Consider the following 22,326-nt stretch of genomic DNA (forward strand, 5'->3'; position numbering starts at 1 on the left):
GCAATATTATAGTTAATAATTGTCCTTCTGCATACGGTATTTGATACCCCATAGCAACTGCTTTTCTTAATGTTATTATGTAGTTCTTGATCATATAAAATATATGTATATAGAATATGCAGTATATGGGCACATATGGCATGTGAGGATACACAAGTGTGAGCTACATACACAGAATTATAGTTTATTGCCAAGTACATTGCTAATACTCCATAGAGATGTCGAGTGTATTGCTCATATATGTATTTCACCTCAGATATCCTTTTAATATTCTTATGCTATTTATAGGTCAAAACATTTGGCATTGAATTCAACAAGCAGAAAATGTTTGATTTTGGATAATAGACAAGACAAAGAATATCATGAAGTTCTCGGCTTAATGTCATTTTCACATATGTTTCTGAACCAAGATGATGAGAGATTACCATCTGGCTTAGATATTCCAAAGTCCCAGGTGCAAAAACCTTCATTTTTAGACCCATTGAAGAATTGTACTGAGACAAAAGGTGTGATAGAGCCAAATGAAGAAAACCAAAGTACCTTAGAGATGATTACAGAACCTCAGAACGAACATGATCAACTGTTTTTGCATTTAAAAGAAAACATAAGTAAATTAAAAACTTACATGGCTGAAATGGGGAAGAAAATTCCTGTGCCTGATCAGTGTGTCATCGAAGGTAAGACCCCAAAGGGTTAATTGTGAGAAAGCCAATCAATATGTAAAGCACATCTGACCTTTTAAGAATCTTTTAATAAATCACTAGTCCAGTGGTTGTTGCGGATTAACACATTTTCTGGGAATTTTGGAATTTGTTTTATTTTATCTTTTATTTGTTTCTCTCTCTCTCTCTCTTTTTATTTATATATATATATAGTTTGCAGTTGTCTCTGTGTGGCACATTCTAACAGCACAGAGGGTGGCTAAATAAAGTAGTAACAGGGTAGCTGGTCCCTCTCCTATAAACTCTATATGCTGGTTGCCAGTGATGAGGGATGTGCACTTGTGTGGGGTATTGGTGGTAGTAGTTTACCCCAGTATACTCTTTGAAGTAGTGTCCCTGGCCTGATACTATTTGAGAGGGCCCTTGATTTTCTGGTGTGGTGGAGTAGTGGAGAGACAATGAGATGAAGCAGTGAGGTAAACCCGAACTTACTCTACTGAAGTTAGAAGAAATTGTCCATTCAAAATGAACTTGGCTTAGTGACTGGCATTTTTTGTTCCTTTTTTTACTTGTCTTGGATTTCTCCATGAAGCTGGGTCCCACTCTCATCCACTATTCTTCAAGTGGTATTCACAACATAATATCTACAATCCCCAGCTGAAAGGTGTGGATCTCATCAAATGGGTAACCTGAAAGTTATCCTATATTTGTAGAAGATAACTCACATAAAGGATGAGGGGTCGTTCCTTACAGTACTCTCACAAATATTTGCCACTCAATAAATATTACTCCTCTGACTCTGAGCCTCTCATTCTCTCCACTCTCTCCCCTGCTCCCTACCATATCACATCATCTTAGAAGGCACTATGTTTTTCTCCTGGATGTAACACCCCCCCCCCCCTTCTAGGTAACCAGTCAAACTTTTTATCTTAAAGTATCGTATATGGTACTCAATCCTTCCAGCTCAATATGTACATATTGATTTATCCAAATTGGTAATGCTGTCATTACACCTCCACCTCCATGCACAACTCCCAATTCTCTAAAGCAAAGTGCTACTATGAAACTTTTCTAACCATGAAACACATTTCACCATGATACAAATAATAAATATGCTGAATGAGGTATCATTATTGTGAGAATGATATTCTCACAATAGAGAAGGGAGTGCAGGCCCTGGACTCACCCATAACCCTTGTTATCTACCTAACAAGCCTTGCAAACCCTATCGGTTAGGGACTACTGCTCTATAATCCCTACATGGACTGAGTGCACAGGAAAGATGACCAGACACAAAGGGACAACAGACAAGCAAAGCACAGAGTCAAGTAGCATGAAAAATGTCAAATAACATGGCAGAGGTCAGATACACAGTATAGCAAATGCAATAGCAAGCAGATATGAGACAAAAGTGTCAGAAGACTAGTAAAACCAGAAAGGTGTAATGGAACTGGGCAGATATATAAAGGAGTTCCTGTACGCCGCCCCCATAACCTGGCCATCACTCAAGTTACAAGTGATACACAGCTGAGCTCTAAACTGACAGCCCCCCCCAGCTTCACCAGGCAATAGATTATAGATGTTATACAATATTTCTTATATCCTCTGTATTATTAATGTAGGAAGACAGTGTTGAAAAGAAGGCAAGCATTTAAAGATTCTCTCCAATAAGATTTTACTTACTTTATCAATTTTGCCCGTTAGATATTTAAAATTAACTACTGTGTAGGTCATCCTCTTACCATTAACTGTGAGTCTACTTGAATATAGAATCTGACTTCATGTCTATGGCAGGCCGTGCATGTTGCTGGGGACACGTTTGTTGCAGACTGCAAAATTTATTAATGATGCCAAGAATATTAGAACTCCAATTGTTTAGGCAAAATTACTAGTGTGAACAAAGCAAATAGTTTTCTGTATGTCCAGTAATTGTGGAAACTGTGGAAATAGTCCAAAATCTGAAGTACACAAAACCAACAAGGAATTATGTCTAAATTAAACTGTAAACAGGGACACTTACATTCAAACAGAAATTGTTGAAGTTCATCGTCTTGAATTGCACAACTTGTTACTGCCTCCGTTACACCAGACATGTTTTTAGGGAATGTCACAAGTACAATATACTTATCCAACTAGACAGATCATGATTCCAAACATATCTACACCTGTTTGACTTTTAACATTTATGAATGCAGTTCATCATCTGGTAGTTTACGGTTTGGAGGAAGAATTTCATGGTTTGAAATCGATTAACAGGAGATATGTACCTAAGCTTTCATCATGTTTTTGTTCAATACGTGACGTTTAATCTTCATTTTCTAGCAGCTCTTCTCCCTGCAGTCTATCTGTGAATTCTGCGCTGATGAGAGATCTGACTGCTGTGACTAACCGTCCCATCTACTCTAGTCTGTTAGCTCATCACTGGGAGCAGAGCATGAGAGGGAGGTGCTATTTATGAAAACTGAGGGCTCATGGGAATTGTAATAGCTGTGGTGGCCATCTTGAAGATAACTCTGCCTACTTTTGAAAGCAAATAACATTTTGTGAATCATAAAAGTAAACTATTTTGTGATAAATAACATTGACTTTTGTTGTATTTATTTATGCATAGCGATATGGGTTTTTGTATCAGACATTTATCTTCCCTTTAAGGCTTCTATATAATATAGAACAAATTACAAACAGTGATTTGAAAAAATACTTTCTTTTAATAGTAAATCTACACGAGGAAGATGAAACTCAGAGAGTCTTAATGGTATGAACTTGGCCTCTGCATTGGTGGTCAGTCTGTGAAAAAAGAATTTGATCGAATGGTCAAATAATGGTGACCTCGTGATAGTGTGGTGACGTAGACGTATTATCAAGGGCTCACCTTGTTCATTATTCGTACATCTTCGAAATGAGGTAACTCTATAAGGCTCCTAGAGGAAATACCCAAAGAAGTTCACCTTAGCCTTAGTGACTGTCAAAAAAGGTCAATTACGGTCTAAGGTGAGAGAGGTAAAGATCCAAGTAGAGTTCTTCAGAGTTTATGAGAGAAGAAAGGGTGACTGATAGATGTTAGTCCATCTGGGCTCGGGTCTTACTTGACCAGATAGTCGTGTAAAAAATCCCTATATAAGCCCTATTTAGGACATAAACTATTACACCCTGAAAACCTAGCCTCGGGACTATGTTCCTATATGATCAAAGTCCCGACTGGAACCTGTCCCTGCAGTAACTGGCCCTAATAAAGACCTATTCAGCAGGTATGTACAGGTAATTTAAAGCCTTTTGGCGTCGTATACTGTCACAAGTAAGGGTCAAAAGATGTGTCAGAGAGAGAACCCCAATCCCAACAAGGCTTGTTTCGCCCTATTGGGCTCATCAGGGGAACGCTGGGTTCTTCAGTGAATGCCCTATTAGAGACAGTGAATGGTTGCCATGTTATCCCCAATGCAGTGTAATCAACCTAGACTTGTACTGTTATACATGTACAGGTATAACCCATAACAGCCAATAAAGTTGCTTACTGCGGCTGGAGGGCGGGCGAGACGGGCGCACGCACAGTGTACGCCGGAAGTGGGAGGTACCGGCGCAGAGTCGGGCCGGAGGCTCGACACGCGCATGTGCATGACCGCCGAGCGCGCGCACACGCCGCCGCGCGTGCGCACTGCCACCCAATGCACCCCGCCCTCATGGGCAGGTACAGAGCGGCAGAGGGGAGGAGACGTAAGGATAAGGTAAGTGAGTTACGAGTAGCACGATCCCTATATATAGTAGGTATTAAAGCTAAAATACCTAATGACTAAATGGGCCAAAGCGTGCCTATGGCACTGAATTGGTCCAGATACATTAAGAGGGATTAAAAGAGGCATGTACATCAAAGTGGCCGCAAAATAGGGCAGGGAGGTGCTGACGGACAAATGAGAGCATTGTTAATCAAAAATGATAAAAAAGGTGAGGTACCTAGATTGCGGACTCTATATAAACACTACCCCAACCAGATAGTGCAGGGGGTTAGTGGAATAGATCCAATCACGCATGTTGTGGACTGTATATAGTAATCAGCCACATCAGGATAATAGATTATAGAAAGCACGAGAAACTTAGCTGTTCATTGAGGCCAAGTGGAGACTCCGTACGCATGCGGAAAATCCAGCGTGCCTCTTTTTGTCTTAGAGTACGGTCCCAATTTCCTCCTCTGTCTGGGGGTCTAACAAGGTCAATACCAATAAAGAACAGGCCTGTCATATCGCCTTGGTGTTCATCGTGGATATGTCTAGCGAGTGGTTTGTCCCTGTTATGTCTAATGTCACCCAGGTGTTCGCCAATTCTACGGCGGAATTCTCGGAAGGTTTTGCCGATATATTGTTTCCCGCATGAACAAACGGCCATATAGATGACCCCTAGGGATCTACAGTTGATGAAGTGATATATGTCATATGTGTTGCCTGTCGTGTGGCTGCTGAAGTTTTTACAGCTTTTAATTACTGGGCAGGCAATGCAGCCACTGCACCTATAGCAACCTTTAGTGTCTTTATTGAGCCAAGTTTGTTCTCTTCTTGGTTTTGTAAAGTGGCTGTGTACTACCCTGTCCTTAATGTTGCGGCCTCTTCTAAAAGTAATGGAGGGCTGTGTTGTAATAACAGGACTAAGGTCAGGGTCTATTTTTAGAATGTGCCAATGCTTGGACAGTATCTTACGTATGCAGTCGGTGCCTCCGTCATAGGTACCTATTAACCTAATGGTCTGGGATGTAGGTGGTCTCGGTTTCGTAGTCAGAAGGTTGGAGCGGTCTAGAGCTAAAGCTCTTTTATATGCAGATTTGAGAATGTGATCCGGGTACCCCCTTGCTTGAAATCTGGAGCGAAGTTCTTTTGCTTCACTAGCAAAATCCTTCGTTGTCGAGCAATTCCTCCGGGCCCTGAGGTATTGACCGAAGGGGATACCACGTTTAAGGGCAGGGGGATGATTGGATTCCCATCTGAGAAGTGAATTTGTGGCGGTGGGTTTCCTAAATATCGTGGTTTCTAATTCCCCTCTGTTGTTCTTCTGTATAAGGACATCCAAAAAGGGGATTTTCACCGGTTGAATGTCGTAGGTAAATCTAAGACCCATCATGTTGTTGTTAAGGTCCTCGACCAATTGTTGAAACTGGTCCGTGGATCCTTCCCAAGTGAGAAAGATATCATCGATATAACGGGCCCAAAGGCCCGCCATACCGATGTGTCTTGGGCTGTTTTCTTCTTCACCAAAAACGCAGCAGTGCTCCCACCAGCCCAGGAACAAATTTGCGTAGGTAGGGGCGCATGAACTGCCCATTGCAGTGCCCCTGAGCTGGGGTGGTACACGCTGCCGTCGAAGGTTATGTGTAAGAGAAAATTCTAACAGCTCTATGATAAAGGTGCTGTGTGCTTTGCATTGGTTCCCTCTTGAGTTAAGATAGAACTCCACTGCCTTCAAACCAAGATTATGTGGGATGGAGGAGTATCATAGTATCATAGTATATAAGGCTGGAAGGAGACGCAAGTCCATCAAGTCCAACCTTCAAGAATTAAATAAATGTTTTATCCCTATAACCCGTGATATTTTTTCTCTCCAGAAAGGCATCCAGGCCTCTCTTGAACATGTACATAGAGTCGGCCATAACAACCTCCTGCGGCAGAGAGTTCCATAGTCTCACTGCTCTTACAGTAAAGAACTTTTGTCTATGTTGATGGTAAAATCGCCTCTCCTCTAGGCGTAGAGGATGCCCCCTTGTCCTGGTCACAGGCCTAGGTATAAAAAGATCTTTAGAGAGATCCTTGTACTGTCCGTTCAGGTATTTGTACATTGTAATGAGGTCTCCCCTCAGTCGTCTTTTTTCTAAACTGAATAATCCCAAATTTTGTAATCTGTCATTGTATTCTAGTCCCCCCATTCCCCTAATAATCCTGGTTGCTCTCCTCTGCACCCGTTCCAGCTCTACTATATCCTTTTTATATACTGGTGCCCAAAACTGTACACAATATTCCATGTGTGGTCTGACCAGGGATTTGTATAAGGGCAGAACTATGTCTTTATCATGAGAATCTATTCCTCTCTTGATACATCCCATTATTTTATTTGCTTTAGCAGCAGCCGCCTGGCTCTGGTCACTAAAATTGAGTTTACCATCCACCAATACGCCCAAGTCCTTTTCCGCTTCAGTTTTACTAAGTAATTGACCGTTTAGAACATAATTATACTTTTTGTTTCCATGGCCCAAGTGCATAACTTTACATTTATCTACATTAAACCTCATCAACCATTTCTCTGCCCATCCCTCAAGCTTCCACAAATCCCTCTGTAATGCTAAACTATCGACCTCAGTATTTATTACTTTACACAGCTTAGTATCATCTGCAAATATTGAAACTTGACTGTGTAAACCCACTACAAGGTCATTAATAAAAATATTAAAAAGAAGTGGCCCCAATACTGACCCCTGTGGCACTCCACTGGTAACATCAACCCAATCTGAGAATGTGCCATTAATGACCACCCTCTGTTTTCTATCACTAAGCCAATTACTTACCCAGATACACAGATTTTCTCCTATTCCCAGCAGTCTCATTTTATATACCAACCTTTTATGTGGCACGGTGTCAAATGCCTTTGAAAAGTCCAGATATACAACATCCACAGCATCCCCCAGATCCAGTCTTGAACTTACCTCCTCGTAGAAACCAATCAGATTAGTCTGACAGGACCGATCTCTCATAAACCCATGCTGACGCTGGGTTATAAGGTTGTGCACAGTGAGATACTCCAGGATAGCATCTCTAATAAACCCCTCAAATATTTTCCCCACCACAGCAGTTAGACTTACGGGTCTGTAGTTTCCAGGATCGCTATTTGATCCTTTTTTGTATATTGGTACCACATTTGCAATGCGCCATTCCTGTGGAACATAACCAGTCCTCAGTGAATCTTCAAATATTAAAAATAACGGTCTGTCTATCACTGTACATAATTCATGCAGAACCCGGGGGTGTATGCCATCTGGCCCAGGTGATTTATCTATCTTAGTGGTTGCGAGGCGGCGCCGTACCTCTTCCTGGGTTAAACTGTTGACATTATAAAAATAATTTACATTATTCCTCATTGTGTCTTCCACCAGGGGATTTTCCTGGGTAAAGACAGTTGAGAAGGCGACATTCAGTAGATTGGCCCTTTCCTCATCTCCTTCCACCATGACCCCCATGTTATTTCTAAGGGGACCCACACTCTCTGTTTTTAGTTTCTTATCATTTATATACTTGAAAAATAATTTGGGATTATTTTTGCTCTCCCTGGCAATATTTCTTTCAGTCTCTATTTTTGCGGCCTTTATCTGTTTTTTACAGGATTTATTTTTCTCTCTATAATCCTGTAATGCCTCATCGCTACCTTCACGTTTTAGCACCTTAAACGCTTTATCTTTCTCGCTTATTGCTTTCCTTACAAGACTAGTTAGCCACATAGGGTTTTTCTTGTTCCTTTTATGCTTTTTCCCATAAGGTATGTGTTTCTCACAGGACTTTTTCAGAATATATGAGAAAAAGTCCCATTTTTTGGGGGGGCTTTTGTCTTTGAGAGCATTATCCCAGTCTATGCCTTTTAGGTCTTCCCTTAGTTGATGAAAATTTGCCCTCCTGAAGTTTAGAGTGTTGGTTGCCCCTTCACTAACGTGCTTAGTAAAGCGTAATACAAAATCAATGATATTATGATCACTATTCCCCAGGTTCCCCCCAACCTGTAGTTTTGATACCCTATCAGGTCTGTTGGTAAGGATAAGGTCCAGCAGTGCCCCCCCTCTTGTTGGCTCCAGGACTAGTTGCGACAGGTAATTGTCTTTTGTTGTTGACAAGAACCTGCTACCTTTGAAGGACCTGCAGGTTTCTGCCCCCCAGTCAATATCTGGGTAATTGAAGTCCCCCATGATATGTACTTCACCATGCTTTGAAGCCGCATCCATTTCACTTATCAGCATTTCCTCTGCTGCCTCCATTATATTTGGAGCCTTATAACAAACCCCTAGTAATATTTTATTTTTATTTTTCCCTCCTCTTATCTCCACCCATAGGGACTCCACATTCCCCTTTTTTATTTATACGATCCTTTCTAAAAAGACTATAACCATCTATAGTAACAGCCCAGTCATAGCTACTGTCCAGCCATGTCTCGCTGATACCCACTATATCATATTTCCGCTCCAACATCAAGAGTTCCAGTTCCTCCATTTTGTTTGTGAGGCTTCTGGCATTTGTGTACATACACTTTATATGGTTTTCCCTGTCCGTATTCCTTTTGTCCTTATTCCCCAATCTCTTTCCAGCCCCCCTTCCTCCCCCATGGACTATGGCTCTTCCCAGCTCTCTATGTACACCGTCTATTTGCCCTGCACAAGTGTAGTTGCCCTCCCCCCAGGTCTCTAGTTTAAACACTCCTCCAACCTTCTAGCCATTTTTTCCCCTAAAACAGCGGCCCCCTCCCCATTGAGGTGCAGCCCATCCCTACTGTAGAGCCTGTAGCCCACAGAAAAGTCAGCCCAGTTATCCATGAACCCAAACCCCTCCTTTCTACACCAACTTTTGAGCCACTTATTTACCTCCTTGATCTCCCGCTGCCTTTCTGGTGTGGCACGTGGTACAGGCAGTATTTCGGAGAAAATTACCTTTGAGGTCCTTGCCCTGAGCTTATGGCCTAAATCTCTGAAATCTTTTTTAAGGACCTTCCACCTACCTGTTACTTTGTCATTAGTGCCAATGTGGACCATGACCGCTGGTTCCTCACCAGCCCCTGCCAGTAATCCATCAACCCGATCCGCAACATGCCGAACCCGAGCACCCGGCAAACAACACACTGTTCGGTATGCACGGTCTTTATGACAGAGAGCCTCCACATCTATAGTAGAGAGCCTCCACATCTATACTCGCGAGGAATGTCCGTTGTCCGATAATGAGGCCATCCAATCTTTTAAGTAGATCAGTTGTATCCCGGGTGAACGATGGCAAGGTAGACACAAAGGGGGCTAATACCTTATCGATATAGATGCCAATATTTTGGCAAAGAGATCCGACACCCGAAACGATTGGCCGACCTTTAAGTGGGTTAGTGCCTTTATGCAGCTTTGGGAGACCATAGAAGGTGGCCAAGACAGGGAATTTGGGTAAGAGGAAATCATATTCCTCTTTTGTGATGAGTTCCTGTGACAGGGCTCTCCCAAGTATGTCTTCCAAAGTGGCCAAATATTGTTTTGTGGGGTTCCTCGGAAGTATGGCATAGCCCTCTTTATCATCTAAGAGTTCAAGGCACATTTTACGGTAATCTTCTGTCTGAAGTACTACAATGTTGCCGCCTTTGTCGGACGATTTTATGACTATGTTGCGATCTTTTTCGAGTGCGGATAGAACTGATATCTCATCTTTGGTACAATTCAAAGTTTTGGATCTAAGGTCTGTGCTCATAAGGTCATCCAGGACCAAACGGGCGAAGATATCTATGCTTGAGATGTCTCCTACAGGAGGGGTCTTGGTACTGCGATGCTTGAGGTCTGTGAATGGACCCTTGCCGGTAGTTGTGGCAAGGGGTTCAGAGAGACTATCCAACAAGTGGATGTCCGCTAAAATATCAATAGGAATACCCAAATCCTGACATTCTTTACGTTCATGAATTTTAAAGTATTTATGCCACCGTAATTTGCGAAGGAATAAATGTATGTCTTTATACCAATTGAATGTGTCGCATCTATTTGTGGGGACAAATGATAGCCCTTTCCTCAGGATGGAGGTTTCTGCCGGAGTTAATGTGTGTTGTGATAAATTAATGACTAGGGAGTCTAGGTCCTTGCTCTGGGGTTCCGGTTCCTGAGAGGGTAAATAGGGCCTGTTGGTAAAAAAGATGACGATGAGGAGGAGGAGGTGCAGTGAGAGCCTGAGTTTAGAGAAGTGTTTTCGGGGCATGCTGTATTACTACCAGGGATCTGGTCTTTCCTATTACCGCCCCTACCTCTACCGCGTCTTCCTCTCCCTCTGCCTCGTGGGCCCTGTGATCCCACTGAGGGGTCTGTGTCGGTGTCAGTGTCCGTCGTTACGTCTGTATCTACGGGAGTCGGTCTTACGTTTATGCGGGAATACGCCTTGTTGTCCCTGAAATCGCTTAAGTCTCTATTAAACTGTTTATGCTTCCTTTCTTTAAGGTGATATTGAAATCTCTCTAAGTTGCTCTGTAGCTGTTTCTCAAGTGATGCAAAATCTGGTTCTGCTGAGAATTTATCTGTAACCTCAATGTGTTCCTTTAGTTTGGCAGTTAGAGAATCTAGTCTAGTTTTTTCCTCTTGTAAGAGAAGTTGCATAAGACGTAGGGAGCAAGCAGTAGCCTCTTTTTCCCACTTAGTGATGAACCCTGATCCTTGATATCGAGCTGCAGGGATAAGGGAAATCCTGAGGCCACGTGGAACTATATTATGTTTAATATAATTTTCTAGTTCTTGGACCTCCCACCAGGAGCTAATTTGATCTCTATACGTTTGGTGGAGTTCCTTAAAAGCTCCTTTAATTGTGGGTGTGTATTTCTTGATTGTAAATGCCTTGTCCGAAAATACTTCACTAGCCTCTGTCAGCCACTGAGAGGTATCCAATCCAGTTTTTAGGAAACCGGCCATCCCTATGAAGGAATTCAAAAAAGTACAATAAAGCCCAGAATGGGGTGGGTCAAACTAAAGTAAATTAGTGCCCCAAAAAAAATCACTTCTAAATAATAAAGAACAAATTACAAACAGTGATTTGAAAAAATACTTTCTTTTAATAGTAAATCTACACGAGGAAGATGAAACTCAGAGAGTCTTAATGGTATGAACTTGGCCTCTGCATTGGTGGTCAGTCTGTGAAAAAAGAATTTGATCGTATAAGTGTCAAATAATGGTGACCTCGTGATAGTGTGGTGACGTAGACGTATTATCAAGGGCTCACCTTGTTCATTATTCGTACATCTTCGAAATGAGGTAACTCTATAAGGCTCCTAGAGGAAATACCCAAAGAAGTTCACCTTAGCCTTAGTGACTGTCAAAAAAGGTCAATTACGGTCTAAGGTGAGAGAGGTAAAGATCCAAGTAGAGTTCTTCAGAGTTTATGAGAGAAGAAAGGGTGACTGATAGATGTTAGTCCATCTGGGCTCGGGTCTTACTTGACCAGATAGTCGTGTAAAAAATCCCTATATAAGCCCTATTTAGGACATAAACTATTACACCCTGAAAACCTAGCCTCGGGACTATGATCCTATGTGATCAAAGTCCCGACTGGAACCTGTCCCTGCAGTAACTGGCCCTAATAAAGACCTATTCAGCAGGTATGTACAGGTAATTTAAAGCCTTTTGGCGTCGTATACTGTCACAAGTAAGGGTCAAAAGATGTGTCAGAGAGAGAACCCCAATCCCGACAAGGCTTGTTTCGCCCTATTGGGCTCATCAGGGGAACGCTGGGTTCTTCAGTGAATGCCCTATTAGAGACAGTGAATGGTTGCCATGTTATCCCCAATGCAGTGTAATCAACCTAGACTTGTACTGTTATACATGTACAGGTATGGTATGTTTGAAAAAACAGGGGGTCTTACCTTGCTGCCGAGGGGGGTAACAGGGGAGTAGCATCAAGCCAGGTATGCTTGCAGCCGTAGGAGAACGTGTGATGCTCCAGGTTACAGCCGTCTCAACCAGTGGGTTGTACCGACTGAAGCCATGCAGGGGTTTAAAAAGGGAGCGCGCTGCGGCATGGGGAACGTCCCACACTCCCCCGTGTCGTCCACCCATAACAGCCAATAAAGTTGCTTACTGCGGCTGGAGGGCGGGCGAGACGGGCGCACGCACAGTGTACGCCGGAAGTGGGAGGTACCGGCGCAGAGTCGGGCCGGAGGCTCGACACGCGCATGTGCATGACCGCCGAGCGCGCGCACACGCCGCCGCGCGTGCGCACTGCCACCCAATGCACCCCGCCCTCATGGGCGGGTACAGAGCGGCAGAGGGGAGGAGACGTAAGGATAAGGTAAGTGAGTTACGAGTAGCACGATCCCTATATATAGTAGGTATTAAAGCTAAAATACCTAATGACTAAATGGGCCAAAGCGTGCCTATGCCACTGAATTGGTCCAGATACATTAAGAGGGATTAAAAGAGGCATGTACATCAAAGTGGCCTCTTATTGAGCTTTTCTCCATCTTGCTAGAAAGACAGAATTCAACAGAAATTGAATAAATATCTGGAGACAATATTAAAAAAATTGTAGGCTTTTAAGTTTTATATAATTGCACCTCAATTCCATAGTGTTGGCAGTGTTTCTACACTTTTTCAAACTTATCAGTGGGAACCAACGACAGGGAACATTGACAATCTAGAGCCCATGTTCTCCATTTGAATGGAATGATGGTTGTGAATTGTAAATGGAACAGGGGAGAGGCTCAGACAAGAAGGCATTCCCCAAAATCATGTACAGAAATCTAAAAATGATTTACAATCAGGAAATAAAAATCTGATGAGAAAAAATTCTCAGTCTGCCCCTTAAGAACACTCGATTTACAGACCTCTGTGCCCACTGTGACCTCTAGATGTTGGTAATTTATTGTACTTTAGCCTCAGGCTGCAATGATCAACATGAAATCTAATGAAATCATAAGCCAATGATTGATTCTGTTGCTAACTGTCTCCGACAATTGCTGTTAAATACAGTAGGGGATATTTATCATAAGCCGGCGTATGATATGCCCGCCGCTGCCTTTTTGCAGGTTTTGCGTCCGCCTCTTGATGTATCGATCAGGTTGCTGTGCAGCATTAAGTCTAAGCCAGAATTAAAAGCAGCATGTGAAAAGTCGCCGCCGGCAGCGAGTGCGCTGGCACGGGGATAGCAACTGGCCCACTCCCGGCTGAACGGCCCTCCTCTCTGCCAGCCGCACCCGCACCTTCACACCCCACTGCCGGGAAGGTGGCTCATTGGGGCAAATAATCGCAAGTGCTAGCAATAAGCTAGCATTTGAGATTATTTGAGGGCCTCTGCGCTTCTGACGTGGTCCTGATAAATATGCTCCATTATACAGTTTCTGCAACTATCTCCACTTAGTTGGATTTTGTGAAAATTTCAACATGCTTATTATTTACTTTTTTTCTTTCTGTCTGGCAAAGTTTCAAATCTTTTCTTCTGGTGTGAGTTCTTGGAAATTCTTTCAGCAAACATCTCCTAGTGTAGTTTGACTGATGTACATGACTCATTGAAAATATATTTAAGAACCAGGAGGTATGTGGTTTACATTCGTTGCTGACAATAGATTAATTATTTTTAACTGGATATAATGAATTCTTTACATTGAAATATTAGACAAATTTTGAAGTTTTATACATTTTCTTTTTAAAACAAAAAACCTTTTAATGTGTTTTTTTAATTAACTGGATTAGTAATTTGCAAAGTGTTTTACTTTCTAGTGATATTTTATACACTGATATTATTATATGAACACCATGGACCATTTTAACAACTATCAAAAGAAAAGTGGAGAACTTCACAATACTATGTAGATTAAATGCACAATTTTAAGATTACGGTTCATTTATTATTAAAAAAGAGAAGAAAAGAAGTAAAGGAGTGTGTGTTATGCTGGGAAGGAATGACTTGGATGACTGGATAGACCAAAACAACAGACAAGGACTGTGAGTCCTAAGGCTAAATTCCCTTCCCAGTTGTCCCTACCTAACTGCCCAGCCTACCCTAAGCGGTAAGTGACAAATGGTCAAGGTTGCAAACAAGGAGACAAGAACAGGACAAAACAAACACAGAAGAGAAGTCATACAGATGCGGGTCAGAAATAGGAGGATGATGCAGTATAGAATTATAGATAGTATAGATACAAAACAGATTTTTATAGGGGTATTTCCACAAAGACAAATTTCTGCACTATACTCAGGATAACAAAAGAAACATTCTCTAATTCACTGTTATTAACAAAAATACAGCATTTCACATACATAATTCCAACCTGACTCTATCAGTCCTGGTGTATTTCAATTTTGGTTGCCCCAGACCTGTTCATAAATCTTCTTCTGACTAGGGTCAGGCATGGCAGGGTATTCTCATGAATAGCTTCTCCTGTCTGCAAGCTGCAGTGACTCTCTGCCTCCTGTCCCTCCCCCCTGCATTCCAAGACAAAGCTCACACACAGACACTTGCTGCCGGCAAGCAGCAGCATGCACAGTCTTACTTTACAAGCTAGAGATAAGATTTGATCTTTATTGCAGAGGAAGAACTTATAGCAGAGCTGACTGTGTCTGTTATATCTTAGATTCTGTAAAATAGAGATGTAGCAGAGCTAGAGTGTGTCATTGCATTGTGTTTATCCATGTCATAGATCTCTCATCTCTGATCTGTCTCATCTCTCTTTTTCTATGTGTCAGATACTAGTAGAATATTCAGAAGCAAAATGAAAGTGTAGATAAACCTGTACCCTGATAATCTAAGCACATTGTTATCACACAGCATCTCATGGCACAGAGGAACCTTGTAGTGTCTTAGAGAGTCCCCGCCCACACTATTACACTGACCACCACTGAGTGATAGGAGATGAAAGGACAATAAAACAAAGTAAAATTGTAAAGTAAGGGGTTAAAATGATCTTTATTGTGTAAACATCACTAGGGGATTAAAATTTGAGAACTTTTTTCATGGGAAAGGGCAATAGGTCAAGGACTCCAATAGTCCCAGCCCACATTTTGATTGGATCAATTCCCTGACATCCAAACATAGCAGACCCGGAGTGGAGGAATATTCTGTCCACATAAGCTAACTTTAGTATTTGACATACAGAGCAAAATCAACAGGAGACAAACAGGTTGGGTGCAGGGACACGAAGCCGAAGCTGGAATATCAATGGATAGTAGAGGACCTGCCGAGGGGCGTCGGAAGGTGAGTACACATACTGGTGACAGGGGACTGCTGGCTATATACTGGGGACAGGGGTTTGCTGGCTTCATACTGGGGGCATGGCAACAGGCTATATATGGTGGGCAGCGGCTGCAGACTATATACTGGGGGGGGGCAGGGGCTGCTGTCTATATACCGTGGGGCAGGGGGAGCAGGCTATATATGAGGAGCAGGGGCTGCTGGTTATATACTGGGGACAGGCTGCTGGCTATATACCGGGGGCAGGCGGTGCTAGCTATATACTGGGGGACAGGGGCTGCTACTGGGGAATTATATCTGTGAAATGCTGTATTTGTGTTAATAACCATGAATTCGCAAATGTGTTATGTGTTATTTTGTCATCCTGAGTATATTTAACAATTTCGTTTTCAAGGGAATACCCCTTTGAATATAAAATTATGGCCATGATGTTTAAAGAAGTCAACCCAAAAATTAATATTATCCTCGGGTCCACAGCATATGTGGAATCCATAGCAAAATCAATTCTCTATAATTTGAGAAATAAGGAAAAAAGGTTTGCTTAATCTCATTGTTGTCCCATGACATCATATTCTCTTAGGTTTCCATTCATTGCATTATTTTCTATAAATGACTTGAATATTCAGTGTAGGAGCACATGAACAGATCTGACATTCATCGTAACTGACTACTCACTAGAACAGTGATGGCTAACCTATGACACGCGTGTCAGTGCTGATACACGTAGCCATTTTCACTGACACGCGGCTGCCTGAGAGTTAAGTTTCATCCTACATGATCAGGTGCAGTAGCCGGGAGGCTGAGAGATTGCACTGAGCTTCCAGCACTCCCCCCTCCTCCTCCTCCCCCGGGCCGGCCACTCCCCATGTGTTAGCTGTGCCTAGTGTCTCCAGTCAGCACAGGTATCAGCACAGGGCACAGCAGGAGAGGTGACCCGGCCATACACCCAGGAGGCTCCTCTGCAGCTCCTGATAGTTGTGGTGGGGGTAGGATGGCAACACAGTCAGAGGCCACATTGCTGCTGCCTTGTGTGATGTCCCAGCAGCTGCCACCTCTACACTGACCAGCTCCAGAGCAGGGATGAGGGAGGACAACCACTCCCATCATACAGTGAGTAAGGTCAGTGCACTGTATGATAGAAGACAGTCATCAGGGCTTGTGTGTCAGTTTTGTGACGTACAAGCTCTGAAATAATCGCAACGCCTTGCAAATCGCCAGACATTGCGATTATTTTGCTCCGCACACCTTCTCCATGCCAAGAGGGCATGAAGGAAATGCGGACAGCGGTGCCTGCGCACTCGCTATAACCTGTGAACTTTCATGACTGAAAGTTTGCAGGTTACTAAGCAATTTCACACCTGTCTGATTGTATAGCAGTACATGGTAGGATCAATCAGACAATCCACGGTTAAAGTAGCCTAGAAGTTAAATAGTATACATATGTGTTATTTAAACTATAAATATCACAAAAATATGGTTTTTTGTCAAGGTGACACACCACCCGAGTTATGCTCGGTTTTTGGCGTTATGGCGAATTTTGACACACCAAGCTCAAAAGGTTGCCCATCACTGCACTAGAACAAAGTGTGCTGTGGCATTTGCATGACTAGCTTGTTTAATGTAGGATTACCTTATGATTTGATCAGTCATTAGACTACAACAACCATATATCTAAAGCAGCTGATGCATTACATAATGTCGTCTTCTCTTTTCTTTGAATCTTAGAGGGAGGTTTAATTGGACAGGAATGGTATATAGGTAGTCTGCTGCATGCTATCTTTATGGCATTGACCAATACCACAATTTATTGATGTTAATGCATGTGTTTTGAAACGTTGTTTCAGGTGAAAAAGTCACACCCAGGTATTTAAGAAGTGTCTGCACCACTATTGTGTCGCACGCAACCCTTTTGTGGTGCAGCTGCTCTAGCTACCATGCGACATAAATAAGGGGGTGTTCTGAGTCGGAGCGAGTGCTGTATATAACATGCAAATTGCGTCGTACATCCTATGTTAAAAGTTGGTGAACTCTGTTGGGCCAGTGCAGGGAAGTGACAGATTCATGATTTATGGCGCATGTCCTTAACCCCTTAAGGACGCAGGGTTTTTTGGCTCATTTCTCGCTCTCCAACTTTTTCATTTTTACGTGTACAGACCTGTGTGAGGGCTTATTTTATGCGTAACAAATTTTATTATGTTATTTATTTTAACATGCTGTGTACTGCGAAGCTGAAAAAAATTCCAAATGTGGAAAAATTTAAAAAAATTCACACGTCACGTTCTTTTATTAATTTTTTTTATTTTTTAAACTTTTTTTTAAATTTTTTTTTTTCACTATTTTTTAGACCATCTAGGGTACATTAACCCTAGATGGTCAGATCGCTCCTACCATATACTGCAATACTACAGTTTTGCAATATATGGCATTTTTGCACACTATACATTGCAATGAGCCACAGGCTCATTGTAATGAATATGCAGAAGCCATGTATCCTCGCGTCAAACGAAGACCCGAGGCTACCATGGCAACCGATCGCCGCCCCCCCCGATGACGTTCGGGGGCGTGGCAATCGTAACAAAGATGACGGCGCCCACGCGCCGCCTTCTTTTAAATGTTGCCGGCGGCAACAGAGGGGTTGATAGCCGCGATCGGTGCAAGCACCGACCGCGGTTATTAGCGGTGGGGGTTTTCTGCAATATGCAAAAACCCCCACCTTTGTATGAAGAGGACTCAGCCCGTGAGCCCTCTTCATACATCCCTTATACCTCTGTGCCGTAGAGCTACGGCGCAGAGCGTTAAAGGGTTAATGAATGTGTCACATCCAGCATTATACACAGAAAGAGCACTTTTAGTGAAATGTGCCACATTGAGTTTACAAAACGCATGCAGTAACGCAATGTTGAAGCATCCGTTTTACAAAGCATTGACAAATGCATTAACGCATGCACTAACATTGCATTATCGCGTCCGTTTTGTAAATGCAATGTTAACAGCAATGTAAACAGGCAAATCTCCTCTTTTGTTTTGCTGTTGTGATGCATTTGAACACCAATGCATGCACCCTTAAGGAATTAAACATCATTGATACATGGAAGCAATTACATGTCCCACCAATGTAGATTGTGAGCCCTCACGGGCAGGGTCCTCCACGCACTTGCTCCAGATCTCTGTAGTTTTTGTATTTGCCTTTGTACTTGTGTTTATGTAATGTATGCGAATCCCTTATTGATTGTACAGCACCATGGCATTAATGGTGCTCTATAAATAATAAATGTATGAACCTAATAATTGTAGTAAAAGGGAGAAAAGTCAAATTGCTGGAACTTCCTGTAAATTGTTGTAAATGCAACAGAAGTATCTAATGACTAGGAAGATAAATTGTTCTTGCAAATAACTGACTTTTTAGCTGTGGTTCTTGTTATAAATATTCATGCATCCAACTTCTACAAAAACTTTGACAGGTACAACATTTTACTTGAAATTCTTCTATTCCCATAGAATGGGAATAGGAAAAGTTGGGAAGATTCATTAGAATGATCTTGCAAAATGCTTGCATCTGACTGTTCAGGTCCTAGGCGATATATTAAAAATAGGAAGAAACATAATTAAAGGAAGGTTCAGCTTTTTATTAGTGAAGACTAAGAAATGGTGATTAAGAGCTTTATTTGTTTTTTTGTTTAATTTATTTTGTCTTCTTTCAATTCTCTTTTTATTGAAAGGTTCTCCATTCTACAGATGTGTTCTTATTCTCACAGGTGATACTGGGTATAGAAGCTTGGATTTTCCAATTTAATGGGATGATGAGATTAGATGACATCAACAATTGTGGGGTTGGGTCTTGCCTGATTGGAGTGAATTTCCAAAGTTACAGTAAGATTTGTGCATATTAAACTTATAAATGAAGAAACGTTAAAGGAAATCTACCATCAAAATCAAGCACGATAAACAAGGGACATTTACTCCAGATCCAGACACTGTGATAATTTTGTTCCTTGTAAAAGTAACTTTTAAAATTATGCTAATGAACCAGGAGGGCTCTTGGTGTGTTATCAGAGCCTCTTCTTAAACATCCTCTGCTGCAGGAAGATTACAGCAAGCAGAGGAGGGGGACAGCGTAACAACCTGTGAAGCGACAACACAGAGGGGCTCTAATAACACCCGCAGAGTCTTTATGAGTCTTTACTATAGTTTTCAACCTTGATTTTAGAAGGAAGGAGTCCATGAGTAAAGAATATAAGAAGATTTCTGCAGTCACAGTACCTGAATACACATCTGAGTAAGTGTCCTGGGTTTATAATGCATGATTTTAATGGGAGATTTCCTTTATCTTCTACTGTAGCGCGACCAAATATGAGAAAAGTTGCAAAAATGTTAAAAATGTACTTATGTTAGAAACTTTTTTCATGGTGCTATTATATGGTACTTGGTCCCCAGTAGGATGGCTACTACGGATAAGCTACCCAAACTGCCTATTCGGGATCAGGGTTCAGACGCATCCTGCGCAACACGGACATATTGCCAAATTTACAATTTACAACCCTAGTCACTATGGTTATGGCTATGATTGCTCAAAGGGATATGCCTGTTGCAAGGGGCACTGTTTGGCAGCTTATCCGGCAATATGTCCTGGTTGTGCTGGCCGCACATGAACCTGAATGGGAAATTCGAGTACGCTCATCTCTAATGGTTACCCATTGATTTGCTACAGAGGCTGTTCATCAGCCAGATACATGTAACAAGACTCTCAATAAAGTATACAAAAAATGGGTGAAGAGATAACTCAAAACCGCATCTCAAGCAAATAGGTACATAAGGAACAAAGAAAAAGAGGATGCGCACAAGTAATCAAGTAATTTTATTGAACAACAAAAAATGGAATATTAAAAACAATTAAAAACACAAATCATGGTAAAAATACCCACTGTGTATGGACGAGTGTACATGATAGAAAAAGCCAATCTTAAATGTGTGCTCCATGTACAAAAGCAAGGTAACAGGTATAAAAATTGAAATTGTGTGAGGGGAAAGACCTTGTAAGTGTATAAGTGCTAAGTATTATATAGGGATAAATGCCAAACAGTACATTAGAGGTGACCCCACACAATTTCAGTAACACGCTTATGGATGGAAACAACACATAGGCAATAAAACTTTGCTATAAAGCTTAGTACATAAAAGATGTTACCAGTGATCGTCCAGCACAGAGAAAAACGCCCCACGCGTATCACCTAACTTGTAGGCTTCATCAGGGGTTGTTTATTGAGGATAATTCAGAAATAGAAACATTTGTATAACCCCAAAATGAACAATGAGGGTCCAGCAAGAGAAAATTCTGAAGTGTTAGCAAATATTTTGTATTCGTGCAGATATAAGGTATACAGTGACTTCAGCACAGGAGCCGGATTATTTGATATTTCCTCAGCAACCATTAGTGTAGAACATAAAAAGGGATCAACACAGAGCAGCATTACTAACATTGCCAACTACCTTTCCCTTGTGTCTGTTTAAACATTAGTCCAATTACGAAGAAAAGCATGATTTATCATAATTACAATCAATATACTGAATAATTACATTCCAGTATAAGTGGATGATTATGCTATGCAAGAATTATAGATTGTCAACAGTTAGATGAGGCCGTGCACTTAGACTTCTCTTGCTAGTTTACTGTTTACTTTTCCATTACTTTTCCAATTTGCTCAATTACAGTAAAATACAATTTTTATGCTTTGATGTCATATTGTTATGCTACATATCTTGCACAGTGATTCATAATTTTTGAATTGTAGTCTTTTTTACTTGAGACATTTTTATAGGTTAATTACTTGATATTCACCCATGGCAGTTTAAAACAGAGTGTGGCCCTCACCAAAATTAAAATTGGGGCTCTAAATACTGATATTGGGTACTTCTTGTTGATGGTTGTGTACTTCTTGTTGTCTCCAACATCATTAACTGCCATAATTTCCCCTGACTGTTAATCAACTTTCATTAGTAAACAGCGCTGAAGCCCATTCATCCCTCATCTGCCGTAGATGCTCCAAGGCCCATGCTAGACGAAGGCGCCGGTGCCTAGTGGTGTGGTCAGGTACCCTTACAGGACATCTAGTACTTAGACCATGCTGATTTGAATGGTTTTGAAAAGTTTGACGTGACACTTAGATGCCTCTCACATCCCTTAAATGTCTGGAATTGTGTGGCATTCATCATCTGGTTCTGTAGCTAATTGTCCATAATGGTACGATCATCACTATGGAATGTGGCCAAAGGATATCCATTTCTAAGCCTTTCTGTGAATCATGCAGACACCCGATGCTAGTGGCACACTTTTGCAAATCTATCGCAAATTCTACTTATTCTGTAATAAAGTAGTATTGAAGTATATGGTAGAAGCAATCAGACTCTCTACATTTACAGTGTTTGTAAAAACACAAGACATTTTTTTTTTAAAAATTTGAAAAAAACTAAAAGTTCAACCAAAAACTAAAACCAATAACAAAAAACAGATCAACCTTATTTTCCTAAAACTGATATAAGAATATATAAACAAAAAAATCATAAACATGTTAAGTATCACCGTGTCCCAAAAGCCATGTTCTATAAAAATATAAAAACATGAAGACAGTCTATTCCTGTGCCAAAGTGTGGACACGAACAAGACAGACAAACAAAAAACATAAAGGTTAGGTCAACAATCTGGGTCTCAACTGAGAAGGCATATAAAGTACTTAATCATAAACACAGAA

The 22,326-nt window shown here is 41.5% G+C and overlaps 1 protein-coding gene across 5 annotated transcripts in view; it reads left to right on the forward strand.

The window, feature by feature from the left end:
* Positions 1-22,326, forward strand: part of VEPH1 (ventricular zone expressed PH domain containing 1) — a 203,164-nt gene that overhangs the window by 108,331 nt on the left and 72,507 nt on the right. For all 5 annotated transcript variants that reach the window (XM_072142938.1, XM_072142936.1, XM_072142935.1 and 2 more), the window contains one exon: positions 289-677. In XM_072142938.1, coding sequence (XP_071999039.1) covers positions 289-677 — 389 coding nt within the window. The remainder of the gene's footprint in view (positions 1-288; positions 678-22,326) is intronic.

The sequence above is a fragment of the Engystomops pustulosus genome, chromosome 3 (assembly GCF_040894005.1).
Source record: "Engystomops pustulosus chromosome 3, aEngPut4.maternal, whole genome shotgun sequence".
In the NCBI taxonomy this organism is placed as follows: Eukaryota; Metazoa; Chordata; class Amphibia; order Anura; family Leptodactylidae; genus Engystomops; species Engystomops pustulosus.